The sequence below is a fragment of the Takifugu rubripes genome, chromosome 3 (assembly GCF_901000725.2).
Source record: "Takifugu rubripes chromosome 3, fTakRub1.2, whole genome shotgun sequence".
In the NCBI taxonomy this organism is placed as follows: Eukaryota; Metazoa; Chordata; class Actinopteri; order Tetraodontiformes; family Tetraodontidae; genus Takifugu; species Takifugu rubripes.
This window is the reverse complement of record NC_042287.1, coordinates 10982687-11002930: the sequence shown is the minus strand read 5'-3', so window position 1 is coordinate 11002930 and position 20244 is coordinate 10982687. Positions and strand designations below refer to the sequence as shown.

General features: G+C 46.6%; 3 protein-coding genes and 2 long non-coding RNA genes across 7 annotated transcripts; 2 read left to right on the top strand and 3 right to left on the bottom strand.

Annotated features, from left to right (window-relative positions):
- Positions 1 to 1240: 1240 nt before the first annotated feature.
- LOC105416264 (uncharacterized) lies at positions 1241 to 6037 on the top strand. Of its 2 annotated transcripts, none has more exons than XR_003887763.1 (4): positions 1241 to 1366; positions 3282 to 3433; positions 5318 to 5380; positions 5929 to 6037. It is a non-coding gene; the product is annotated as an uncharacterized lncRNA (long non-coding RNA). The 2 variants fall into 2 exon arrangements; XR_964456.2 differs by lacking the exons at positions 1241 to 1366; positions 3282 to 3433 and adding exons at positions 4103 to 4325; positions 4568 to 4619.
- On the bottom strand, positions 3204 to 8665 carry LOC115249047 (extracellular matrix protein 2). The gene is made up of 7 exons (XM_029833184.1): positions 8449 to 8665; positions 8180 to 8295; positions 7499 to 7631; positions 7263 to 7420; positions 6922 to 7061; positions 3688 to 4014; positions 3204 to 3425 (listed from the first exon to the last, which is right to left on the bottom strand). Exons 1-7 carry the CDS (start codon positions 8501 to 8503, stop codon positions 3251 to 3253), a joined length of 1104 nt encoding a protein of 367 aa, XP_029689044.1. The 5' UTR covers positions 8504 to 8665; the 3' UTR covers positions 3204 to 3250.
- Positions 8666 to 11338: 2673 nt separating this feature from the next.
- On the bottom strand, positions 11339 to 17038 carry tktb (transketolase b). The gene is made up of 14 exons (XM_003963279.3): positions 16796 to 17038; positions 15285 to 15402; positions 15085 to 15198; positions 14910 to 15007; positions 14217 to 14408; positions 13772 to 13899; positions 13495 to 13691; positions 13196 to 13360; positions 12783 to 12939; positions 12571 to 12701; positions 12414 to 12497; positions 12246 to 12342; positions 12035 to 12154; positions 11339 to 11951 (listed from the first exon to the last, which is right to left on the bottom strand). Exons 1-14 carry the CDS (start codon positions 16900 to 16902, stop codon positions 11779 to 11781), a joined length of 1881 nt encoding a protein of 626 aa, XP_003963328.1. The 5' UTR covers positions 16903 to 17038; the 3' UTR covers positions 11339 to 11778.
- LOC115249048 (uncharacterized) lies at positions 15991 to 19986 on the top strand. Of its 2 annotated transcripts, none has more exons than XR_003887761.1 (3): positions 15991 to 16127; positions 18474 to 18551; positions 19429 to 19986. It is a non-coding gene; the product is annotated as an uncharacterized lncRNA (long non-coding RNA). The 2 variants fall into 2 exon arrangements; XR_003887762.1 differs by lacking the exon at positions 15991 to 16127 and adding an exon at positions 17096 to 17126.
- On the bottom strand, positions 17564 to 20223 carry lrrc23 (leucine rich repeat containing 23). Its single transcript, XM_003963308.3, has 9 exons — positions 20078 to 20223; positions 19402 to 19482; positions 19119 to 19225; positions 18927 to 19047; positions 18708 to 18849; positions 18471 to 18601; positions 18223 to 18359; positions 17935 to 18139; positions 17564 to 17859 (listed from the first exon to the last, which is right to left on the bottom strand). The coding sequence occupies exons 2-9, from the start codon at positions 19465 to 19467 to the stop codon at positions 17806 to 17808; spliced, it is 963 nt and encodes a 320-aa protein (XP_003963357.1). The 5' UTR covers positions 19468 to 19482; positions 20078 to 20223; the 3' UTR covers positions 17564 to 17805.
- Positions 20224 to 20244: the final 21 nt, after the last annotated feature.

The window sequence follows — 20244 nt, the reverse complement described above, 5'->3', positions numbered from 1 at the left end:
AGAGTTTTGATAAAGGTCTGTAGCAGATAACATTCCTCCCAGCTCAGTTTGTAAACTCTGTCGTTCCCTCTGCTTTCCGCGGCTCTCTCATTGCGGTTCGGCTGATTACGGTGTCGGGCTGGAGCTCCAGGGCTTGGCATCCAAATTAAACTGGTTTTTCTGCTGCCAGTGTTGAGTTAAAGTGTCTCTACGCATAAACGCACCCACTTGTTAGCCGCTGTGTAGGTGTGCATGAGCGTCTGTGCAGGAGAAAGCGAAAGGTTTTTTCTCCCCGTGTCAGTGGGTTATTTTAGAAAAGCAAGAGTGCTGATTTGTGCACAACTAAAGAAGCTTAAGATAATTCATGAATGCAGCAGAGTAAACAGATTCAGGAAAACCGAAACAGTTCATCAGTCTTTGGGCCTCCGTGTATTTTAAAGGGATTCTAAGCTTTTCCAGACGACATTCATCTGTTAGGGTCTCAAAATAAAGAGGATAAGTGAATCAAAAATCAGAGCGGAGGCCACAGCATAAAAGGACACCACCAAAGGAAAAGGTTGAAATATTTTGCTTCCCACATTAAATTAGATATGAAACAGTGAACAACAAAGGACTTAAACCAATGGAAATTAAACATACCCAAAGCAGATCTGAAGGAACCACAAAGAGCTCGGAGACACCAGCAACAAAAATCAATGCGGGGGCAGGCCAACCCTTCCAGAGCCATTCAAACACCAAAAGGAAGCCTCCCGAACATCAGGAGACCAGGATAAAACAAGCAAACCAAAGACCAACAGGACTAACTGGATCAAGCAAACTGATCAAGGACTGGTGCTGCTGGCCTCTAACCAGTGGGTGATGGGCTGCATCAGGGTCACAGCCATGCGTAGCTATACTTGTGAGGAGCATCATGGGAATGAATGAATGTTGTCTTATTCTATTTTCACAGTACAGGAGGGAGTATATGTCAAATAATGAGAATGAGACAGTTATTTTGGGTTCTCTCTTTAAATGGGGGGGGGGGGGTCACAGCGGTTGGCTGTGACCCCAGTTGACCCCGAAGAGTCGATGACTTTCAACACCCAGAAGTCAAACTCGGGAGGAATCTGTGCGCTCCGTCTCACTTTATCTATTTCTGATGTCAATCTGACTCAGGAGAAGAAATTCTTTGGCTGCTTGAGCTCAGCTCAGCACCGGCAGGCGCGCACACACACACACGCACGCACACACACACACACACACACGTGCACTCCTCCAATAACAAACACAGGAAGCTGCCGTCGCTGGGAAAAACAGACAGAGCATGAGAGCAGAGGAGTTCTGCGCCACTTCTCCTCCTCCAGAAACTGGGTTCTGGAGCTCAGCGTGGCGCCGAACATCTAAACAGGTTGGTTATGACTTTCACTCTAGAGGGAAGTCCATCAAATAAACGCAAAAGCACATCCCTGGACTCTGGGTCAAGGGCAGGCTGGAGGCTTTAAGGTCAAAGGCCAAACGTCCAGCTTCACAATTGTAGACGGACGAGAGAAAGAGGCGCGGCGCTGCTCGTGCACAAGGAACGGGGGCATAAAAAGTGAACACGTCGTTTCCGAGGCGGTAATGTGCCGTTTGTAAAAAAGACTGTACAATTATGGAGCCTGTGCCACATGCACGGAACCCGCAGCAGCCAAGCGACGCGTGATTACACCCCAGGGTCGACGGATTGAAGAGAATATGTGTCTGTGTGTGTTTTTTCTGCCCTCGTAATCTCGTTAGCTTTGTCGTCTGCATGTCTCTTAATACCCCGGCTCCGGCTTTTCTCTTTCATTAACCGTGGATCCGTCCTCGCCACAGTCTGCCCCCCCCCACCACTGCATCTGTAGGGAACCTTCTGTTCCTCATTTGCAGCCTCAGGAACACGCTGAAGAGCTGTACCTGTGGAGATGCCTAGAGTCCACGCGGCAAGTGCACAGCCTGCTAATTATGACCTCAAACAGGGCACAGCAGCACATTTTATCATCCGAATTACACCCATTACTCTCAGGGTGTTTTTTTTTAATTTTCTCTGCATGCACGGACTGTGAAATTCATAATTGCCCCCAAGGTTTGCAATCAGAACTCCAGTGAATGTGATGTGGCTGTTTTTGAGACTTCATTGTTGCGCCACACTGGCGATCGCGTTCAATTCACCATCGTATTTGTGACGTGAGCTCAATAAAAGGGAGCGTGAGCACACTTTTCAGAGAAATAATGGAAACCACGATGGCAAAGCGATATGATTTTAATACCTTTCTATAACAATGCTGCATGGATGAGGCTGGAACATGAGCGAGCGTTGCTCTTCTTCCCCTTGCAGAGCATCTCAAACGTGCTACACCTTCGATCTGCAGGGAGCCAGAACAGTTTTCATGAACTTTTTGTGGGGAAAGTGGAAGAAAAGAAATGAAGGAGAGCAGAACAACACTTCAGAGCACTGAGGCTGGAGGGAACACTGAGATCTGGGAAGTCCAGGAGGTTGGCAGGCCCTCCGGATGGCTTTAGTTCCCCACAGCTCTGAATGCACCACTGTCTGCTCTCATCGCCTTGCTGTTTTAAATTTCCCCCCCCCCCCCATTTTGTTGGAACTGAGTGTTCACACACCGCTGCTCTCCTCCTCTTCCACAGATCAGCTTACTTAAACCAACAATCGCCACATTGTCCCGTCGCTGGTGTCTCCGCTGACATTTCCCTCATTTTCGGGCCCCACTGAGAACACGGCTAATGGGCCGCTCTGCCCCTCTCATGCACACGTTGGCGCAGCCTGAGCTGACGTCACTCCGCTCCGCCGCGCTCTGAGGCCCTGGTTCAGCTGCAGTGACTGGGTTCCTCTACAGAGCGGCTGGTGCTGGCCTGTTTACACTGGAAGTCATGTGGGCGATATGGAACCTGGGTGCTGTTTGTATTTTCCTTCCTAATGAGCCCCCGGAGTTCACACTGTGTCAGCAGACATTTCCCCTCTTTTTATCAGGGACCTAAATACTGCAGCACTGAATACTGCAGATGTGCCTCCATGTTGCCCCAGGGATCAGCAGAAGGGATTAATCTCCTTCAGCTTTTATGTTCTCACATCCATTCATTCATTACCTCCTACATTAATTAACAGATTAATGGATACAAGTCTAAACAGAGCATTTTTAAACTATAAACATCAATCACTGAATCTTCTAAAAGAAAGGAACCACTTCAGAGGAAAATAGGCAAGCTAGGTCAACAATGCTAGTTTATTAGCATGTGCATGCATGTGGATGCTCTGTTAACTGTTTGACTGGCCCTGCTGTGGGTAGAGCACCAGTCCCTGAGCATCAATGAGGCAGGAGAAGGTGTCTGCAGGAATCCTGTCCACCTGAAGACGGTTATTTTCCAAGTGGACCGCGGCCAACATGGAGCCGGAGTTCCGGGGGTGACAGATGCCCCACCGCCTCACCGCCCTGCACAGGTGACATAAAAACAGGTCGTTGGGATGAATAGAAAACGGATAATGTCACTCACGTCTTTCATTCAGACACATTCTACATGCCACTACATACTAACCACGATTGCGGAACCACCTTAAAATAATCAGAAGAACCACTTTGAACCTTAAGCGTGGGGATTTCGTTGACCTAAAGCTGGTTTTAAGATGAATTTCATTTGTCCAGGAATTGCAAAATGGGTTCCTAAAAATCCCGCTTCTAAAAAAGGAGATTCTACCTGATGTGGTTGTTGTCAAGCCTCAGCATTTTCAGGCTTTTAAACTGTCGGATGAATGGAGGGACTTCCTCCAGACGGTTGTTGTCCAGCAGGAGCTCGCTCATTGAGCGGTACATTCCAACAAACGAGGCTCGGCCCGCGCTGCCGTCGCTCAGGTGGTTGTGGGACAGCTGGAGGGACTGCAGGCCCGGCCGCAGGTGGCGGAAGGAGAAGGCCGGGACGTGAAGGATGTCGTTGTGTCGCAGGGTCAGCTTACGGAGGCGGCGGGGCAGATTTGTGGGGACAGAGGTGAACTGGTTGGAGGACAGGTCCAACGCTTCCAGAGACCTGAGAGGAGACGCAGAAGGTTGAGGAATTTTCCTCTTTCAACAGCTTCTCCTTATAGTTGCGGGAAATTGTTGCGAGCAGAAAGAACTCAAGAGCTTCTGATTATCGCCTTTGAAGACACGCGTGGCTGCCAAGCTGCAAGATAATCACGGTTAAATGATCCAGTAATGTAATGTTTACTGCGGCGCTCCTGTTTTATAGTCGCCCTGCGTGGCGCTTTTAGGGAGGCAGGAAGGGCAGAGCTCAGAGTGGGATACAGGCAGTGGGGCAACGGGACGCAGCGGGAGAGACGACGTTTAGGACCCTCACAGGTATAATATACAGCACACTGGGGGGGGGGGACTGAGAGGCACCAAAATGGTTGACGTGCAAGAAAGAGACTGAAAGGCTGTGAGGAGGGTCATGGGTGCAGTTTTTTTTAAAGGCTTTGAAGGAAAAGAGTGGTACAGAGGTTCAGTGTTGGAGCGGGATGAGCCCACACAGCTGTTGTGAGTTTACAGCACAGGGCACAGCAGGAGGGAAACCTCATTTCCTGTCTGTCTGCTGTCCACAGGACGGCCAGCGGGTCCAGAACAGCCTAACGTGGCCCATTATGGAGGAGGGAGGTGATGTACCTCACAGGCACAGCCACATATTGTGTGCCCTTTCTTTGTGGGGGGGGGGGGACTTTGGCTGAGATAGAGGATGCATTAAAATGATGAGCTGTAATTACCTCGACATCGCTGATGACACACCTCCCCTGAGCTCGCTTAAACAAGTTCAGGTTTATTCCTGTTAAAACAGACGGACTAACTCAATTATTTATTGTAATAAAGTAGCGCTGGACCAGTTCACCCACTGGTTCTGCTGCCAGTAGCAGGGCAGCGATCCACCACTGCTACCAGCTCCACCTGGTATTAATGAGCAAAGGGGACACACAGTTCTGTACCTTCAAACTCACTGACTCCCACATGTACAAAACTGACACACACCGCATGCGCGCGTGTGTGTGTGTGTGTGTGAGAGAGAGAGAGAGAGAGAGAGAGAGAGAGAGAGAGCATGCAAGTATATACTATATTATGATTATCTATAGATAATAATCAGTGTTATGGGCCTGTAGGTGAATGGGCCTATGACATCACTGCAGTAGGGGTGATGTCATAAGCGTCACAGCACATTTATAGTTTTTAAATGTGGAGAACAAGCCAGAGGTTACCATGCTGACGCCTCACTAATCTTCCAGGAGGCGAGAATTTATGAGCATAAAGAACTATGCAATTTGACATAAGTGTCATCTAATATGAGTTTCTCTGGTCTTCCACAGTTCTCCTTTTGGGGGGAACCAAACTCCTACTGATCAGCCAACGATGGAGGGAAGATGCGTCAGGTGATGAGTTATTCTGGCCATAACTTATTTCGGATTGTTGGTTTTCTGTTTTGTGTTGTTTGTTTTTAATCTCATTTCAGGTGGCAGAGCCGTGAACATTTGTAGCACTTGTTGCGTGTACGGCCTCTCCAATGAAAACACCGCCGTCCTAAATATAACCTGTTTGCCACCGACAACACACCCTGAAAAGGGACCTAATTAAAGCCATTCACTTGACATCTGTGTCAAGTGGCGTGTTTTCCTCTGCACACGTGCTTGTTTTCCTGCTTACGCGGCATCGGTAAATGAGCCGTCGTCGGGCGAGTTGCGGCACAGCACGCCAGCCACTCGACCTCTGCGCACACACAGCCACATTTAAAGCAATTAAAAAAATATAAGACAGGAACGCTTCCTTTAATCTACAATAGGTGCAAAGAAAAACCCAGCCTCCACTCCCTGCAGGCCTGTGGGAGGCTACAGCAGCAGCACCGTGGCGCAGAGGTGCAACACACTGCAGTTTTCAGCATGTAATCTTTAACCAATTTACTTTTCTTCTCCCCGTTTTGCAGATGTAATGTATCCAGGAGCAGCTCAGCGTGGGTTTGGTCATTGGAGGTCTGCAGAGTAAATGATTCCATCTACAGGGAACCTTTGAGTTTTATGGCAATCAGGTCTCGCTAATGAAATTTGCTCCCTGTCCCCTGCTGTGAGGGGCTGAGGTCATTGCGCCTTTTAAATGGAGGAGGAGGCTCCAGCAGCTGCCAGCTCTGCAATAACCAGCTCAGTGACCTGTCAGTGTTCCACTTCTAATCAGAATCATATATTAAAAATACAGTTCATCTCATTTTCTGTGCTGACTCATTCATAAATTACTATCTGAAATCCCCTGACTTTGTTTTCTCTTTGGTCTTCGTTAGCCGGAAGCTCCCACTGCGGTTTACACGGATCGCAGGGAGAAAAGCAGAAAAAAAACCCCACTGGAATTCACTATATTTAACACAACACACAAGCGTGTGCATGCACACACGCACCCCATCAAAGGCAGACAAATGTATGCGTGTGCGCATGCAGCAGCTGTCAAAACCTCAGTGAAATGTGTGAGTGTGTGTAGAGATGGTGCTTGATTGTGCCTGTTCCTGTGCACGGGGCTTTTTGGTTTTGAATTTCTGCTCTATCTGATATTAATGATGAAACTAATGATCACATCTGCTAAAACCTGCAGCTGATGCTGGAAGCGTGTAATGGTGAATCTTGTGATCTTTAAAGTGCCAAAAACACTCACTAATTACAGCTCAGACCTGTTTTTTTGCAGCCAGAGCTCCCAGAAAGGCCAAACTACATCAGCCTGCCCTCTTGTGGCCGAGAAAAGAACTGCGTGTTTTTAAAGGATGGATGGATGGATTGATGGATGGATGGATGGATGGATGGATGGATGGATGGATGGATGGATGGATGGATGGATGGATGGATGGACGGATGGATGGATGGATGGATGGATGGATGGATGGATGGATGGATGGATGGATGGATGGATGGATGGATGGATGGATGGATGGACATACTTGAGGTGGCTCCAGGTGCTGGCAGGGACGCTCTGATCATGCAGCTGATTGTGACTCAGATCCAACAGCTTCAGGTGGCTGCAGCCCTTCAGCGCCTCCTCTGTCACCCTGTCAATCATGTTCCCGCTCATCTTCAGTGTCTGCGGCAAACATTTGAGACACGCAGATGGAGATGTCTTAGGGTGTGAAGCTGAAATCTGGCCTGAGTACAGTACTCTTTTGACTTTATAAACTGTATTTAGCTGTAGATTTTATTGTATTTTTCTATATATTTGTTAATGCTATAGCATTCCTTTTGATATCAGAAGCACATTCAGTCAGATATTATGACACTGGCAGACCTGAAGAGAGCGAGGAAGGCCCAGGGGGATGGAGGTGAAGTGATTTTTGTCCACATGGAGGCTCAGGAGCTTTTCTGCTGGTCTAAATGCTAATGGTGACACAGTGGATTCATGGAGAGCGTTCCCAACCAGCTCCAGATTCAGCAGGTTCACCAGTCCTTGGAGCACACTACAGTTACTGTCAGCACATCACAGAACGTTGCTCAGCCACCACGTCCACAGAAATGGAGCTTTACCTGTGAAACAGTGAGGGCTGAGAGTGCCGATCTTGTTATCGTTCATCTTGAGGACTTCCACAGATGGAGAAAGTGCTGGAACGCCGCTGAGCCTGTTGCTATCCAGATCCAGCTTCTTCAGAAGGGTCAGACTCTGAAGCAGATTAGAACGATAAAACAGAGCCACTATTTTAAATCATCTGCCTGGTCCGAGCTTTAGTAACACCACCCCGCGAGAGAGCTGGGACTGTAGTCAGGAGTAAATGAGGAAAAACCTCGCTCTGAGAATAAATCTCAATTATACTTCAGCGGTGGTTGGCTGACTGCTTCCTCCAGCCAACCCTGCCAGAACGTATACTGGTGGCCTGCAGTGATCGGTCAGACTGGGATTGCTGCCTCAGCGTGGTCCACGTTTCGGCCTGCGGTCTTTTGGTTAGAGCGGAGATTATTCTTAGAAAAGATCAGCTAATGCTCTTCAGCCCTCTTTTTTGCTGCACTCATGTGGGATTGGACCTGTTTTTATTCCAATTTTAATGCAAGGTGACTTGTAAAACACGCTTAACAGGCTCCAGATTGTATTGATGAATCAGATCTGAGGCAACACACAAGCGCTCTATAAAGAGCAACAGGTTTAAAAGCTTATCTTTAAATATGGTTCTTTTTTTTAATTTAGAACAGACTTGACGCAGAACTTTAACTCACCGACAGGCTGTTGCTGCCAAATGACTCATCGTTCAGGCTGTTTTTACTCAGGTCCAGCGTGTCCAGGTTGAGCAGACCAGAGAAGTCCTGTGCCATCACCATGGTGACGTTGTTCTCTTTCAGTGTAAATAAAAGGAGGTGTGCTGTTAGATACAGTGTGGTTTCACCATTGTGGGAGTGGATACAGTCAGGTGATGTAGAACAGGATCGTGGTATTCTGGGATATCCCGGACACACACATGCATGTGCATGCACACACGAACACACACCTGCCATGTTGAGGTTTGTAGCCTCCAGATTGTGAATGATTGGCAGGTGAGTCATGCTGAGGCCCCTGCAGCTGATGGCTCCGTCTGTAGCCTGACATCGGCTGAGAGCAGCTTCTGTTAGGTTACTGGGAGGCTCTGCCTCTCCTCCTCCCTCTCCTTGTCCTTCTCCTCCTTCTTCTCCCTCTCCTCCCTCGCTTCCTTCTCCTCCCTCTCCTTGTCCCTCCCCTCCTCCCTCTCCTTGTCCCTCTCCTCCTCCCTCTCCTTGTCCCTCTCCTCCTCCCTCTCCTTGTCCCTCTCCTCCTCCCTCTCCACCTCCCTCTCCTTGTCCCTCTCCTCCTCCCTCTCCTTGTCCCTCTCCTCCTCCCTCTCCACCTCCCTCTCCTTGTCCCTCTCCTCCTCCCTCTCCTTGTCCCTCTCCTCCTCCCTCTCCACCTCCCTCTCCTTGTCCCTCTCCTCCTCCCTCTCCTTGTCCCTCTCCTCCTCCCTCTCCACCTCCCTCTCCTTGTCCCTCTCCTCCTCCCTCGCCTTGTCCTTCTCCGCCTTCTTCTCCATCTCCTCCCTCGCTTCCTTCTCCTCCCTCTCTTTGTCCCTCTCCTCCTCCTCCCTCTCCTTCTCCTGCTTCTCCCTCTCCTTCCTCCCCTTCTTCTCCCTCTCCCTCTCCTCCTTCTCCCTCTTCTCCTTCTCCTTCTTCTCCTTGTTCTCCTCCATCAGATTCTTCTTCTTCCTCTTCTTCTTCCTCTTCTTCTTCCTGATACAGAAGAAAATGATCTATAAGTCAGGAAGCAAGTTAACACTTGTAATTATCCTAAATATTATACATTGTACCTCCTCCTCCTCGTCATCGTCATCATCATCGTCGTCGTCATCGTCTTCATCGTCGTCGTCGTCCTCGTCATCTTCATCATCTTCATCACGTCTTCTCTGCTGACCCATGAGTCGTTGCTTCTCAGCATGAAGTTCTCTGAGCGCTGCCATCAGAGTGCTGCTCTCCTCTCTGCTCACACTGCTCCTCCATCCCAACAGGGGGCGCCCTAACCCGGCCTGTGACGAGCAGCAGGGAGACACAGGTGTGATTTTCAGCATCTGGTCACGACCGAAGCCGCAGGTGAAAACGAAGGACATCACTGTCACTTACTATTCTATATGCTGTGGACTCCACTGGAGCTGCATGTCTCCTCCTTCCCCAAGAACTGCTCATTCTTCTACTTCTTCCTCTTCTCATCCTCCAGACATGGTCTCCTGGATGCTCATTCTTCTCTTCCTGATGAGGTCTGTGCTCTTTCCCTGCTACAGTAAGTACAGAGAGATGGAGACAGTGTCTCTGCCTGAAAAGCACTTTTCTTTGTCGCCAAACTCGGGTTGAGACACATTATATGAATAATGTACACAAAAAATTGTAGATGGAGTTCAAGGGTAAGTATCGGATTCATCTTCAGTTTTCTTTTACTTTTTTGATGATAAAAATAAAATAAAGGAAGAAAAGTTGATTTTACCTGGAGACAGAGATGGGCTGGAGTCGTCGGTATTTAAGCTCGGCGCTGGGATTCCTGGTGGGTGTCCAGCGGCTGCTTCACCTCCATTTGTCTCCCTCAAATGTTCCACGTACTCGTCCTCTGAAGTGTCCCTGCTCTGTCCTGATAAAACTGTGCACAAACAGACCAGCAGCACGCACATCCCTCTGGTCCCCATGTCCAGATCCTCAGGAAAACACCAACAACAAAAGTCAGAGAGCAGCGAGAGCGGGTGTTCGCCCGCGACCTCTGAGGGAATGATGACAGGATGAAGGACAGAGAAAAGAGGGAGGGAAGGAATACCCAAGGGAGAGAGAGGTGGATCAACCCTGGCATTGTTGGTGCAGGTCCTGGAACCTTGTGCTGTGGGATTCTCGGCCCCGCCCTGCACCTCTGTGGCCCCTCAAGCCCTCCCAAGAGTCTGTTCATGCGAGGGTGCGTGGAACAAAAACAATGAGGCCGAGCAGAGTGGCCCGCAGAGGTGGGAGACGGGTCAGGCTGGAGACAACCTTGTTTGGCCAAGCTCCGCTGGCGTCCATGTACGAAAGGACACACAACAACGGAGCGCGTCTGTGCGCTTTCACACCCATCTGCTGCAACGCTCCTGCCTGCCCTTGGTTCTCACCCATGAGCCAAGTCAAAAATCAGCCTTTCACTGGGGTGAAGACCTGCTGACAGACCCGTTTTATTTGTACAGTGACCACTCACACACACAGAATAATGATTTGTATCATTATTAGGTCCAATCCGCAGCTTCCCTGCAGACGTGCACCAAATGGAGGATCCCAGCAGCAAACACTGAAAACTGTCGGTCCAAATTTTTCCAAAAGTTTATTTGAACAGTGAGAAAAGCCTAAAATGAACCACCAGCCACGTCCAACCCTTCCTTAACCTCATGTCAACATCCTGTGAGTTAACGTCCTGCCCTTCTCTGGCATCAACACTCATAATAGCGCTGGTGGGGATGAAAACAGAAAATAAATATTGGGAGTTGTCATTTTTACCGAGGGACATTTTCCACATCCTTATTTGTGCACATAAAGTCTTGGTGATGCCTTCACTGACCACCGGCTGGATCCATTTGTCCCTGCACAGGGAGCATGTTGTTGTGCAGAACAGTGACAATGGACCCATTAAAGAAAGTAAAAATCGTTTCATTTTCTGGAGCTACCAGAATCAAATCAATCACAAACAGCAGAATGGGACATTTCACCAGGCAACAGCACTGATGCAATAGTGAAGAACAGATTAACAGAGTACCTCCAAATAATAAATAATGTACATGTTTACCTGTCAATTCTGAAGGCATGGGGAAAAGAGACCTTTTATATCATTTCATAAATGTTATTTATCATTGAAGTCAGTAAAACAAACAACGGTCACAGGTGAATTACTTTAATTGAGACATGGGACACTTCCATACTGTGGAGACTAATGTCCAGGTGAGCAAGAATCAGGAGGAACGCACATGTTTCATACCAGAGACAAGATTTCTCTTTTTTAAAATAGTAAATTGGGGGAAAAAAAGGTTTACATAAAGCAGGGAATGTCTGAGTGAGGTTTAGGTTTTAGCAACAAACATTTGTCAAATTTAAGGACACACTGACAGAACGTTTTAGCTCGGCAGGAGCAAAGAATGAGTATTTGAGTCGTCAGTAAATCACTGAGAATTAACAGTTTCAACACTGCACTCATTTCCACCTCCAGCAGTCACATGATTAGATCTTCACGCTACACCCCGATATCCCTACAAGATGTTTACAGATCTCCAAACGCAGAATGAGACAGAACAGAAGGAGTTAGCGAGCCCGGGCAGTCCTTAGTTTGCAAAGGTCTGACGCACAGCATTGGCGATGTGCTTGGCGCTGATGCCGAAGAAGTCGAGCAGCTCCTGAGGCTTTCCACTGCGAGGGACGCCGTCAACAGCCAGCCGGGTCACGACGATGCCAGGCTCCTTTCCCACTGCTGACAGCACCGCTTCCCCAAGTCCGCCTGGGCAAAGACAGGCGAGTGTTAGCAGGAATTAGTTCCAAAGAACATCATTGGTGCAAACCAGTAGTAACTAATGAACCCACCCTCCCTGTAGTGGTCTTCCACAGTGATGATCAGTCCTCCTGTGGCTCTGGCACTGGCCACAATGGTAGCTGCATCCAGGGGCTTGATGGTGAAGGGGTCAACCACGCGAATGTTTGTCCCTGGGGAATTCATTTGGAAATTAAGACAACTGTGCAAGTAAGGTCATGAAGTGTTTACAATTGTCCACTAGAGGGGGGGTGTTGGATTTACCTTCACTGGCCAATATATCAGCAGCAGCCAGGGCCTCGTGCAGAGTAACACCAGCGCCAACCACAGTCACACGGTCAGTGTCAGACTGACGCACCACCTGGTGAAGGATAACCATTTTCATTCACTGGAGCCTAGTTTTGCATCAGTGGTCGTGGAGCTCATCAGTACCTTGGCAACGCCCACTTCAAACTTCTCGTCTGGGGAGTAGATGACAGCAGTGTCTGGTCTGCTGGTGCGGATGAAACAGATACCCTGTAAAAGATAAATATGAATTAGGTTTCCTCTGTATTACTATAAAAACGTTTTATACAATTTAAGTACAAACCTTTGTGTTGGCAGACAACTCGATAGCCCTTTCTGTGGACACGGCGTCACTGGGATAAAACACAGTGCATGTTGGGATGGCACGGAACATGGCCAAGTCCTCCAAGGCCATCTGGGAGGGGCCATCTTCTCCTGTAGTTGGAGCAGTTAGATAATGGGTGAGACACCAGTCACCCTTGTAGAAAACTAGTGACAGTCAAGTGTAAAGCTTACCAATGGAGACCCCACAGTGGGACCCCACCAGGTTGACATTAGACTGGGAGATGGCTCCCATACGGATCTGGTCATAGGCTCTGGAGAAGAAAGCAGCGAATGTGCTGGCAAAAGCAACGGTACGGTCACGGGTGGCGCAGCCGATGGCAACTCCTACCTACAGCAGCAGGGAAGACATCAGCAATATAAGTTTATTTTAACTACAGAGGCTCTTAGTTTATTACTGCTCACAAATGACAAGCAGTCCCCAAAGGCTCAGATTAACATGCTGGAGAATGAATAGAAACAGATTAGACCCATTTGGAGCAGATTATGGAACTAAAGAGGACAGTGAACCAAGCTTATCAGCATTTCATAAGTCAAGCTGCGGCTGAGTCTTTAAAAAGGCCTCTGAAGACAGAAATACTACGTACCATGTTCTGTTCAGCGATGAAGCACTCGATGTAACGATCGGGGAAGGCTTTCTTGAAAGTCTCCGAGAAGGTGGAGTTCTTTGTGTCTCCATCGAGGGCCACCACTCTCTGGCTTGCCTGGCCCAGTTTAGCCAGGGCCACGCCATACGCTCGCCTGGTTGCCATCTTGGCGAGAGAGGGAAAGGACATGGAACACATCAATAAAGCCCCAGTCTCTTGCATGAGCACACGTGCACCAAATGACAGTGCTAAACTTGATATGAATGATTAACTATGCTGGACATGTTCTCAAAATGTACCTTATCTCCCTTTTTGTATGCAGGAGGCGAGGGCAGGGAGATGGGGCTAAGGTCTGCTGGTGCAGTGTCCTCTTTAGGCAGTTCAGGGCACAGGGTTTTGTTGGGCACTTGGATCTCAGCTGCCAGGTCTTTCAAAAGCTCATCCACCCTGTCCTTGGGGATGGGTTTACCGTGCCAGTTGTCAAGATCTTCAATATCTTGAGACACAGAATAAGAGCATTTTCAGCAATTTGAGGTTTATTTTTCTGTCTGCAAGATATAGAAATGCCACACCCACTTTTGAGTCCTTTGCCCTTGAATGTCTTTGCAACAATGCATGTGGGTTTGCCCTGGACCTGCTGGGCTTGCCAGAAAGCTTTGCACAGCTCCTCCACACTGTGGCCATCTACAACATAAGTGTTCCACCTTCAAAAACAAGAGCATACACAACATTAGAATAAATAAATAAATGCACATTACAACTACCCCCCCTCAAATACAGAGGACATAGTCACTTAAACATGTTAAAAACCAAACTTAACAGAGAGTAACGGAGGCAGAAGGATCAAACATTGAGTCTGACCATTTAACCCAAGACTGTAATAGTCAACTTTTAAGTGCTCATTTACATTCAAAGCTGCACATATATGCAGTTAGTTTCCAGACAATATTAGCCAACTCCACCACAGTCAAGTGTTTTATACAAAACCAAACAATACAAGTGGAAGACGTTTGGCACTGACCCGAATGCTTCGCAGCGCTTGCGGTAGGTCTCCATGTCATGCTTCAGGGGTGCAGCCTCACTCTGGCCCAGACGATTGACGTCCATGATAGCCACAATGTTGTCCAGCTTGTAGTGGGAAGCGAAGGCCATGGCCTCCCACACGGAGCCCTCCGAGCACTCTCCGTCACCCAGCAGGCAGTACACACGGTAACTACACAGAACAGAGGCAGACACACTAAACCATGCTGATCTCTTGATACTTACGGCTCTAATCAGATGGATATCGTTACAGATAAAGAGTAAATTAGTGAAGCTAAAATCAACATTACCACACTCGACACATGTTGAGCCGATTCTTTATAAAAGTTATCTTAGAGAAACTTCAGAGAAGCCACTCATTGGCCTGATCCCAGGCTCCCGTCAGTGTAGTGTAACACAATTACATCTACACTACTAGAGGCTTATCACTTAATGAGATAACACTGGTATTGGCCATCTACCACTAAAGACAATAGACTATTATTCAATACTGTCCAGGTTAAACTAGTTCACCAAAAATAGTAAAGGTTAGTTTAATTTAAGAATCACAATTTGAAATTTGCTTTTTAAATACCAACAATCAGAATAAATCCTGAGTGTTTTAGTCATGATGTAGAGTGCATTACACATTAGATTGTGAATTAATGGTTAATTAAAATTCACTGATTCTAACCTGGATTTGTCAAAGTTTTTGCCGGTATAAGCCATCCCACAGGCGGCTCCAAGGCCCTGGCCCAGGGAACCGGTGGCAACATCGACAAAATCCAGTTTCTGAAAAGGAAGAGGGCTCAGAGTTATTTTAATTGGCATGAGGAACAAGAAGAACGTGTAAAGAGTTCTGGACTGACGGGTGTGGGGTGGCCCTCCAGGTCGCAGTCAAACTTGCGCAAGTTGAGAAGATCAGACTCCTTCACAAAACCTGCCTCCGCCCAGGCTGCGTACAGGACAGGTGCAGCGTGGCCCTAAACAGCAGGCAAAAAACAAGGTGTCAGAGGTCAAAGTCTCCAGATGGACTAAATAAAATCATAACTCCAGAATTGAGTTCTACCTTTGAGAGCACAAAGCGGTCGTTACACTGGTTGCGAGGTTGTTCCGTCTTGTAGCGCATGGTGTGGAAGAAGAGCACGGACATAATCTCCGCCGCACTGCAGCATGATGTGGGATGACTGGGAACAGAAAGAGATCCTGAAGTTGACAGCTCACATCAACAATGCAATTTCAAATTAAATCCACACACCATGCAGATTCATGCATGTACTGCTACATTCAGAAAATCTGACACATCAAGTCATTCCAAGGCTGATTTAGCCTCAAAGATTAGGGATATTACCATCAATAGATTATTAATCTACACTCAGTTATAACCGCATACTTACTATTTGTGTAACCATTAGTTGCAGCATAGTTTCAAGTACTGTTAATAACAATTTAGAAATCCAACATTGCTCAACAGCACCACAGCTTCCTTATGGAGGTTAACTTACAAACAGCACCATTTAAACCATGCTGGAAACGGTTATGTAATAGAAGCATACATTAAACAGGTATTTTGATTGAAAAAACCCAGCGCCTTGGATTGTCCTCGTCCGTTTGATGAGCAAGAACCTGCTGGAAAATAAAGTGAAGGAAATCCATGAAAGCTTAACAAAACAGTCAGTAAAATGTGTAAAATGAGGAATTAGTTGGATGTCATAAAGACTGAAAGACATCTTTGTTGAGTGCAAAAGGCAGTATGGGCACATCAGAGCCCTTATGGCGGGGACGCGCACACGCACAGCAAAGTTCACCCATTTCCTTCTCCGTTGACAGAGATTGTGTCAAAACAGGTTTACCAACCCTTTTCCTATTCAGTTTGGAGAAGTCTCAACTTCAGTGTTGCACAATTAACATGGTAAGAATGAATGAACAATGAATATTTACTTTTTTTTTTAAAAAGGTGTTGAACGATGTGCATTTGGCTGTACATATAAAATTAAATTTCATTTCGAGTCAACAGATCCAAACATTAGCTTAGCCTTAATAAAGCTTAAAGATTTAGACCTACTTGTATCATTCAAACCGCCTCCTCATTCGAGGCTATATAGAGGAACAAACTGTCTGTTTCGATCTTTAATTTGACGCGTACCCACATTTTTATCTCCTCTTTAGCGCAAAGCCGAAAGTTTAAATGGGAGCGTGAAGGTGGCCACGAGACTTCGCGTGCTTGCGTCTCTGCTAGCAAAACGACATTAGCGTCGAGGCTAATCAGAAAACTTCACTATAAGACCTTACAATTCAAGCTAATCGCTATCCTGTAGCTAGCAGCGGATATTGCGACGTTTCCAGTTATTTTCAGGTCAACGTCCTTGAAAAGGCACCAAATTGACATTATTCGGGTCTCTCCGTGTACAGTTGCTGAAGTATGTATAAATAATTGTCCGACCAGGAGGCTATCCCTACTATTTGCACGTGCAGACGGGCCTCGCGGACTGACTGTAATGGCGTGCACCAGCACTCATATCTGCAAAATATTTTATATTCCGCTTTATGTGCTTCAAATTCGCACTCTGAATGGCTTACCCAGAGTTGGAGGCACATGTTGCTTTGATGGAGTGGATCCTGAGCTTGTTGGCGATATCTCTCAGTCCCTGCAGGGTTTTCTCATCGGGTTTGTGGTATTTGGCCATATTTTTTGGATGGGTTTGAAACGGCGTCAAACAGAAGGGATAATTTCAGAAAGTTCTGCTGATTCTTGAAAGTATCGCGCAGTTGATGCTGCTTCCAGACGCCTGTAGACCTACCGGAGGAGGAAGAACCCGCCGGAGGAGGGGAGGATTTATGTCACATAGAACAGCCACGCCCCCTTAATCCAATCATACGGGCGACTGTGGTGGCGAGGCGGATTACGCAGGTGGAGAAAGGGCAATTTCTCAATTTTATTTTCAATTGACGAACGATTCAGACCTGTGGTTTCAACTAAAGTATAATTAAATACCGCCGCAAAAATAAAATAATAATAATAATAATAAATCCATGTTACACCACAACCTTTTAACTGTTCCTCAGACGTTTCACTTCCTGGTCCCGACGTCGGTCATGACCGAGTGGAACACATCAGATTTCGGATTGCTGTTCTGCCAAATATTTCAAATCACATAATATACCCGGCTTCGTTGCTGGGGAGTAATTAAAATTTATGTTTCGTTCATATTCACTACGCTTTCGCTTTAAATCCCGAGCTGGACCACCGCCAACACGGAAATGGTGGGCAATTTTGCTGTCTCATCCTTACTCGGAGAAAGGGGACAGTAAAGCAAGTGACACAAGCAACTCATATAAATAATAAGTGGTTGTATGGAATCATTTTATGTTTGCCTTTGAACAGTTTGCACACCCACAACTGCACACATCAATGCAATAGTGTACAAAATACAGATGATGGAAAATGGAAAGCTCTATTGTATTTTATTTTATTTTACAGTCTGAATTCCTGGAACTTCTCAGTGCTTTCATCACCACATACAACATCCCACGCCTCTTCTGACTATGCCCATGGCGTTATATGCTGCAGACCTGGGTTTTCAACATACTCACGCTTCCTCATTCTGTCCATTTAACACTTCATCCGAAATGCTTTCAAGCTCCTGAAATGACATTCGTGTCATTAGAACAATCAGTAACTGTGCAAAGGTTTGTGACTAGTCACAAGATAGCATTACCCTGATTCTCCTCAGAGCATCAGCTCTCTCCTCTCGGGAAACTGGGTCTTTGTCAATCCGCTCCAGACGTGGCAGATGAACTAGAATGCATATCCGATAATCTGTGGTTTCTCCTAGGGGATTCTCCGATACGACCAATGTCTGCATACTTTGTGATACAAGCCGGAGACTTTGCAGTGCATTCTCATTGAAGATTTTATTACCTCTAATTGACAGAGACAGAATAATTGATCATCATTGTTGTATATAATCTCATAAAATGGATTTATCTGTGAAACGGCTGGGTACCTAATATTGAGGTACTGGAGACCCTTCATGTTGGCGCTGAGTCCCTTCAGATTATCTATCTGATTGTCTCGAAGGTGAAGGGTCATGAGACGCTCTAACTTCTCCAAACCTTCAAGACACTTGATGTTGTTTTGGGCCTTAAAAGAAGGTTAATTTGTATTTATGCTGACAGACAGAAAAAAATAAAAACTGGGAATATGGTGTTTAAAAAAAAAACCACTACATGTTTTGTTTTTTTGTTTTTTTACCAGAAACAAATGTCGCAAGTGGGGGAGGTTGAGGTCCTCAATTGTTTCCAAGCCGTTTCTACGTAGCTCTAAAGTTACCAGGTTGGTGAAACTCACACTTTGCTGGAGCTTGATTTTCTGGATAGAATTACCTGTTAGAAACACTGTGAGCATTAGGACTCGGCCTTGGCACATAATTAAAAATGTCCCTCCGACAAGGCCATTCACACAATATCACCATCTTAATGACAAGCCGACCTGTAAGGATTAATGTCTCGAGGGAAGGTGCGATCAGGCCATCCAGCTCTGTCACATGGTTCATGGCGAGGCTCAGCCACTGCAGGTACCTCAGATGTGCGAAGGGTTGCCCCTTGAAGGAGGCCACGGAGTTATTATCAGCCTATGGTGACATGCACACGTGACATGCATTATTTAGGAGGACTTTTGCACAGAAGCTTGCACATGTTATTTCCTCACCTTCAGCCAAAGCAGCTGGTTCAGATGTGCCAGAGGAGAAAGGTCAGTGAGGCAATTGTTGGAGATGTCAACATAACAGAGATGAATATAACTGCTGAGTGCAGAGATATTGCTCAGATTTCTGAAGAGGGATAATAAAGGGGTTAATGAAGGGGTAGTAAAGTGGGGAGACGGTGCAAAAGACTGATTTACTTGTCCTGTAGGTCCACTTTTACAAAAGCATGTGCAAGTCCATTTCCCGTTCTGCACAGTAACGACAGCTGCTGACCTATGGTTTCTTTGGTCAAGTGGTAAGACTTCTACTCCCCCCCCCAAACAGAGAAAATAAATATTAAAATCCTGGTTGTGTTATAATTAATAAAATTAAATGTAATTGAGGAAATATTGAGTAATTGGGGAATTTTCTTGTCTTTTTCTTTCTTCTGCTTTTGCCTGGGTCCCTTCAAATGACTCACGCAATGATTTTTCTTTTTACCTTTGCAATCTCCACTTCTTCTTCCAGTTCATCTGGACCTGACACATCTTCATCAGACGCTGACATCGTTTTGAACTTTCCCTAAACAAACGTATATGTTTAGGAGTAACTTCAAGCCCCCCCCTCACCGTGTGTGTGTGTGTGTGTGTGTGTGTGTCCATGTTGGCCTCTCATGTTTGATTACCATGTTTTGTGCACCTTACATTTAAACAGATCATCATTGGCAGGTCAAATGCCAAAGCTTCTTAGATCCTTTGAGCTTGTTGTAGGGGGGTTATAGGGGTGGTATGGGAGGGATGACAAATGTGACTTTTTGTTATTCCCGTGGGCCCTAAATTCTCAGAAGCTGCTGCTGGGATTGTAGTCTGTGTGATTGGCACTTCATAGAGGCACATGAGACGTGTGGTATTTTTAAATTTCATATCTGTGCAACAGCTTCCTCACGGCTAACGCATTTTATCTGTGTATTTACCACCATCCGCTATATAGAGCTAATAAACATGATGTCATTTCAGCTAATAAACATGATATCATTTCATATATGACGTGTCTTCCTTGCTTTCATCATCGACTTGCGCTGTTTTGAATTTGACCAGATCACGTGATGTGATTTTATAAACGGTGTCATTTTGAATTGTTTGGGCTATTAAATTATTAAATTGATAATGACACTTACTGTCAAAGCGGCAGGTCGCTCGACACGGTGGTTGCAAACTCCGAATATTGTCTACGACGCTTCCGAATAGCTGGGACCCCCAAAACGGTGTTGGCTCTTGTTGCTATGGCAACGGAACGGACGCAGCAGCTCTCCCGGTCGAGTTGTTGCGTTAGAGACTTCATAAC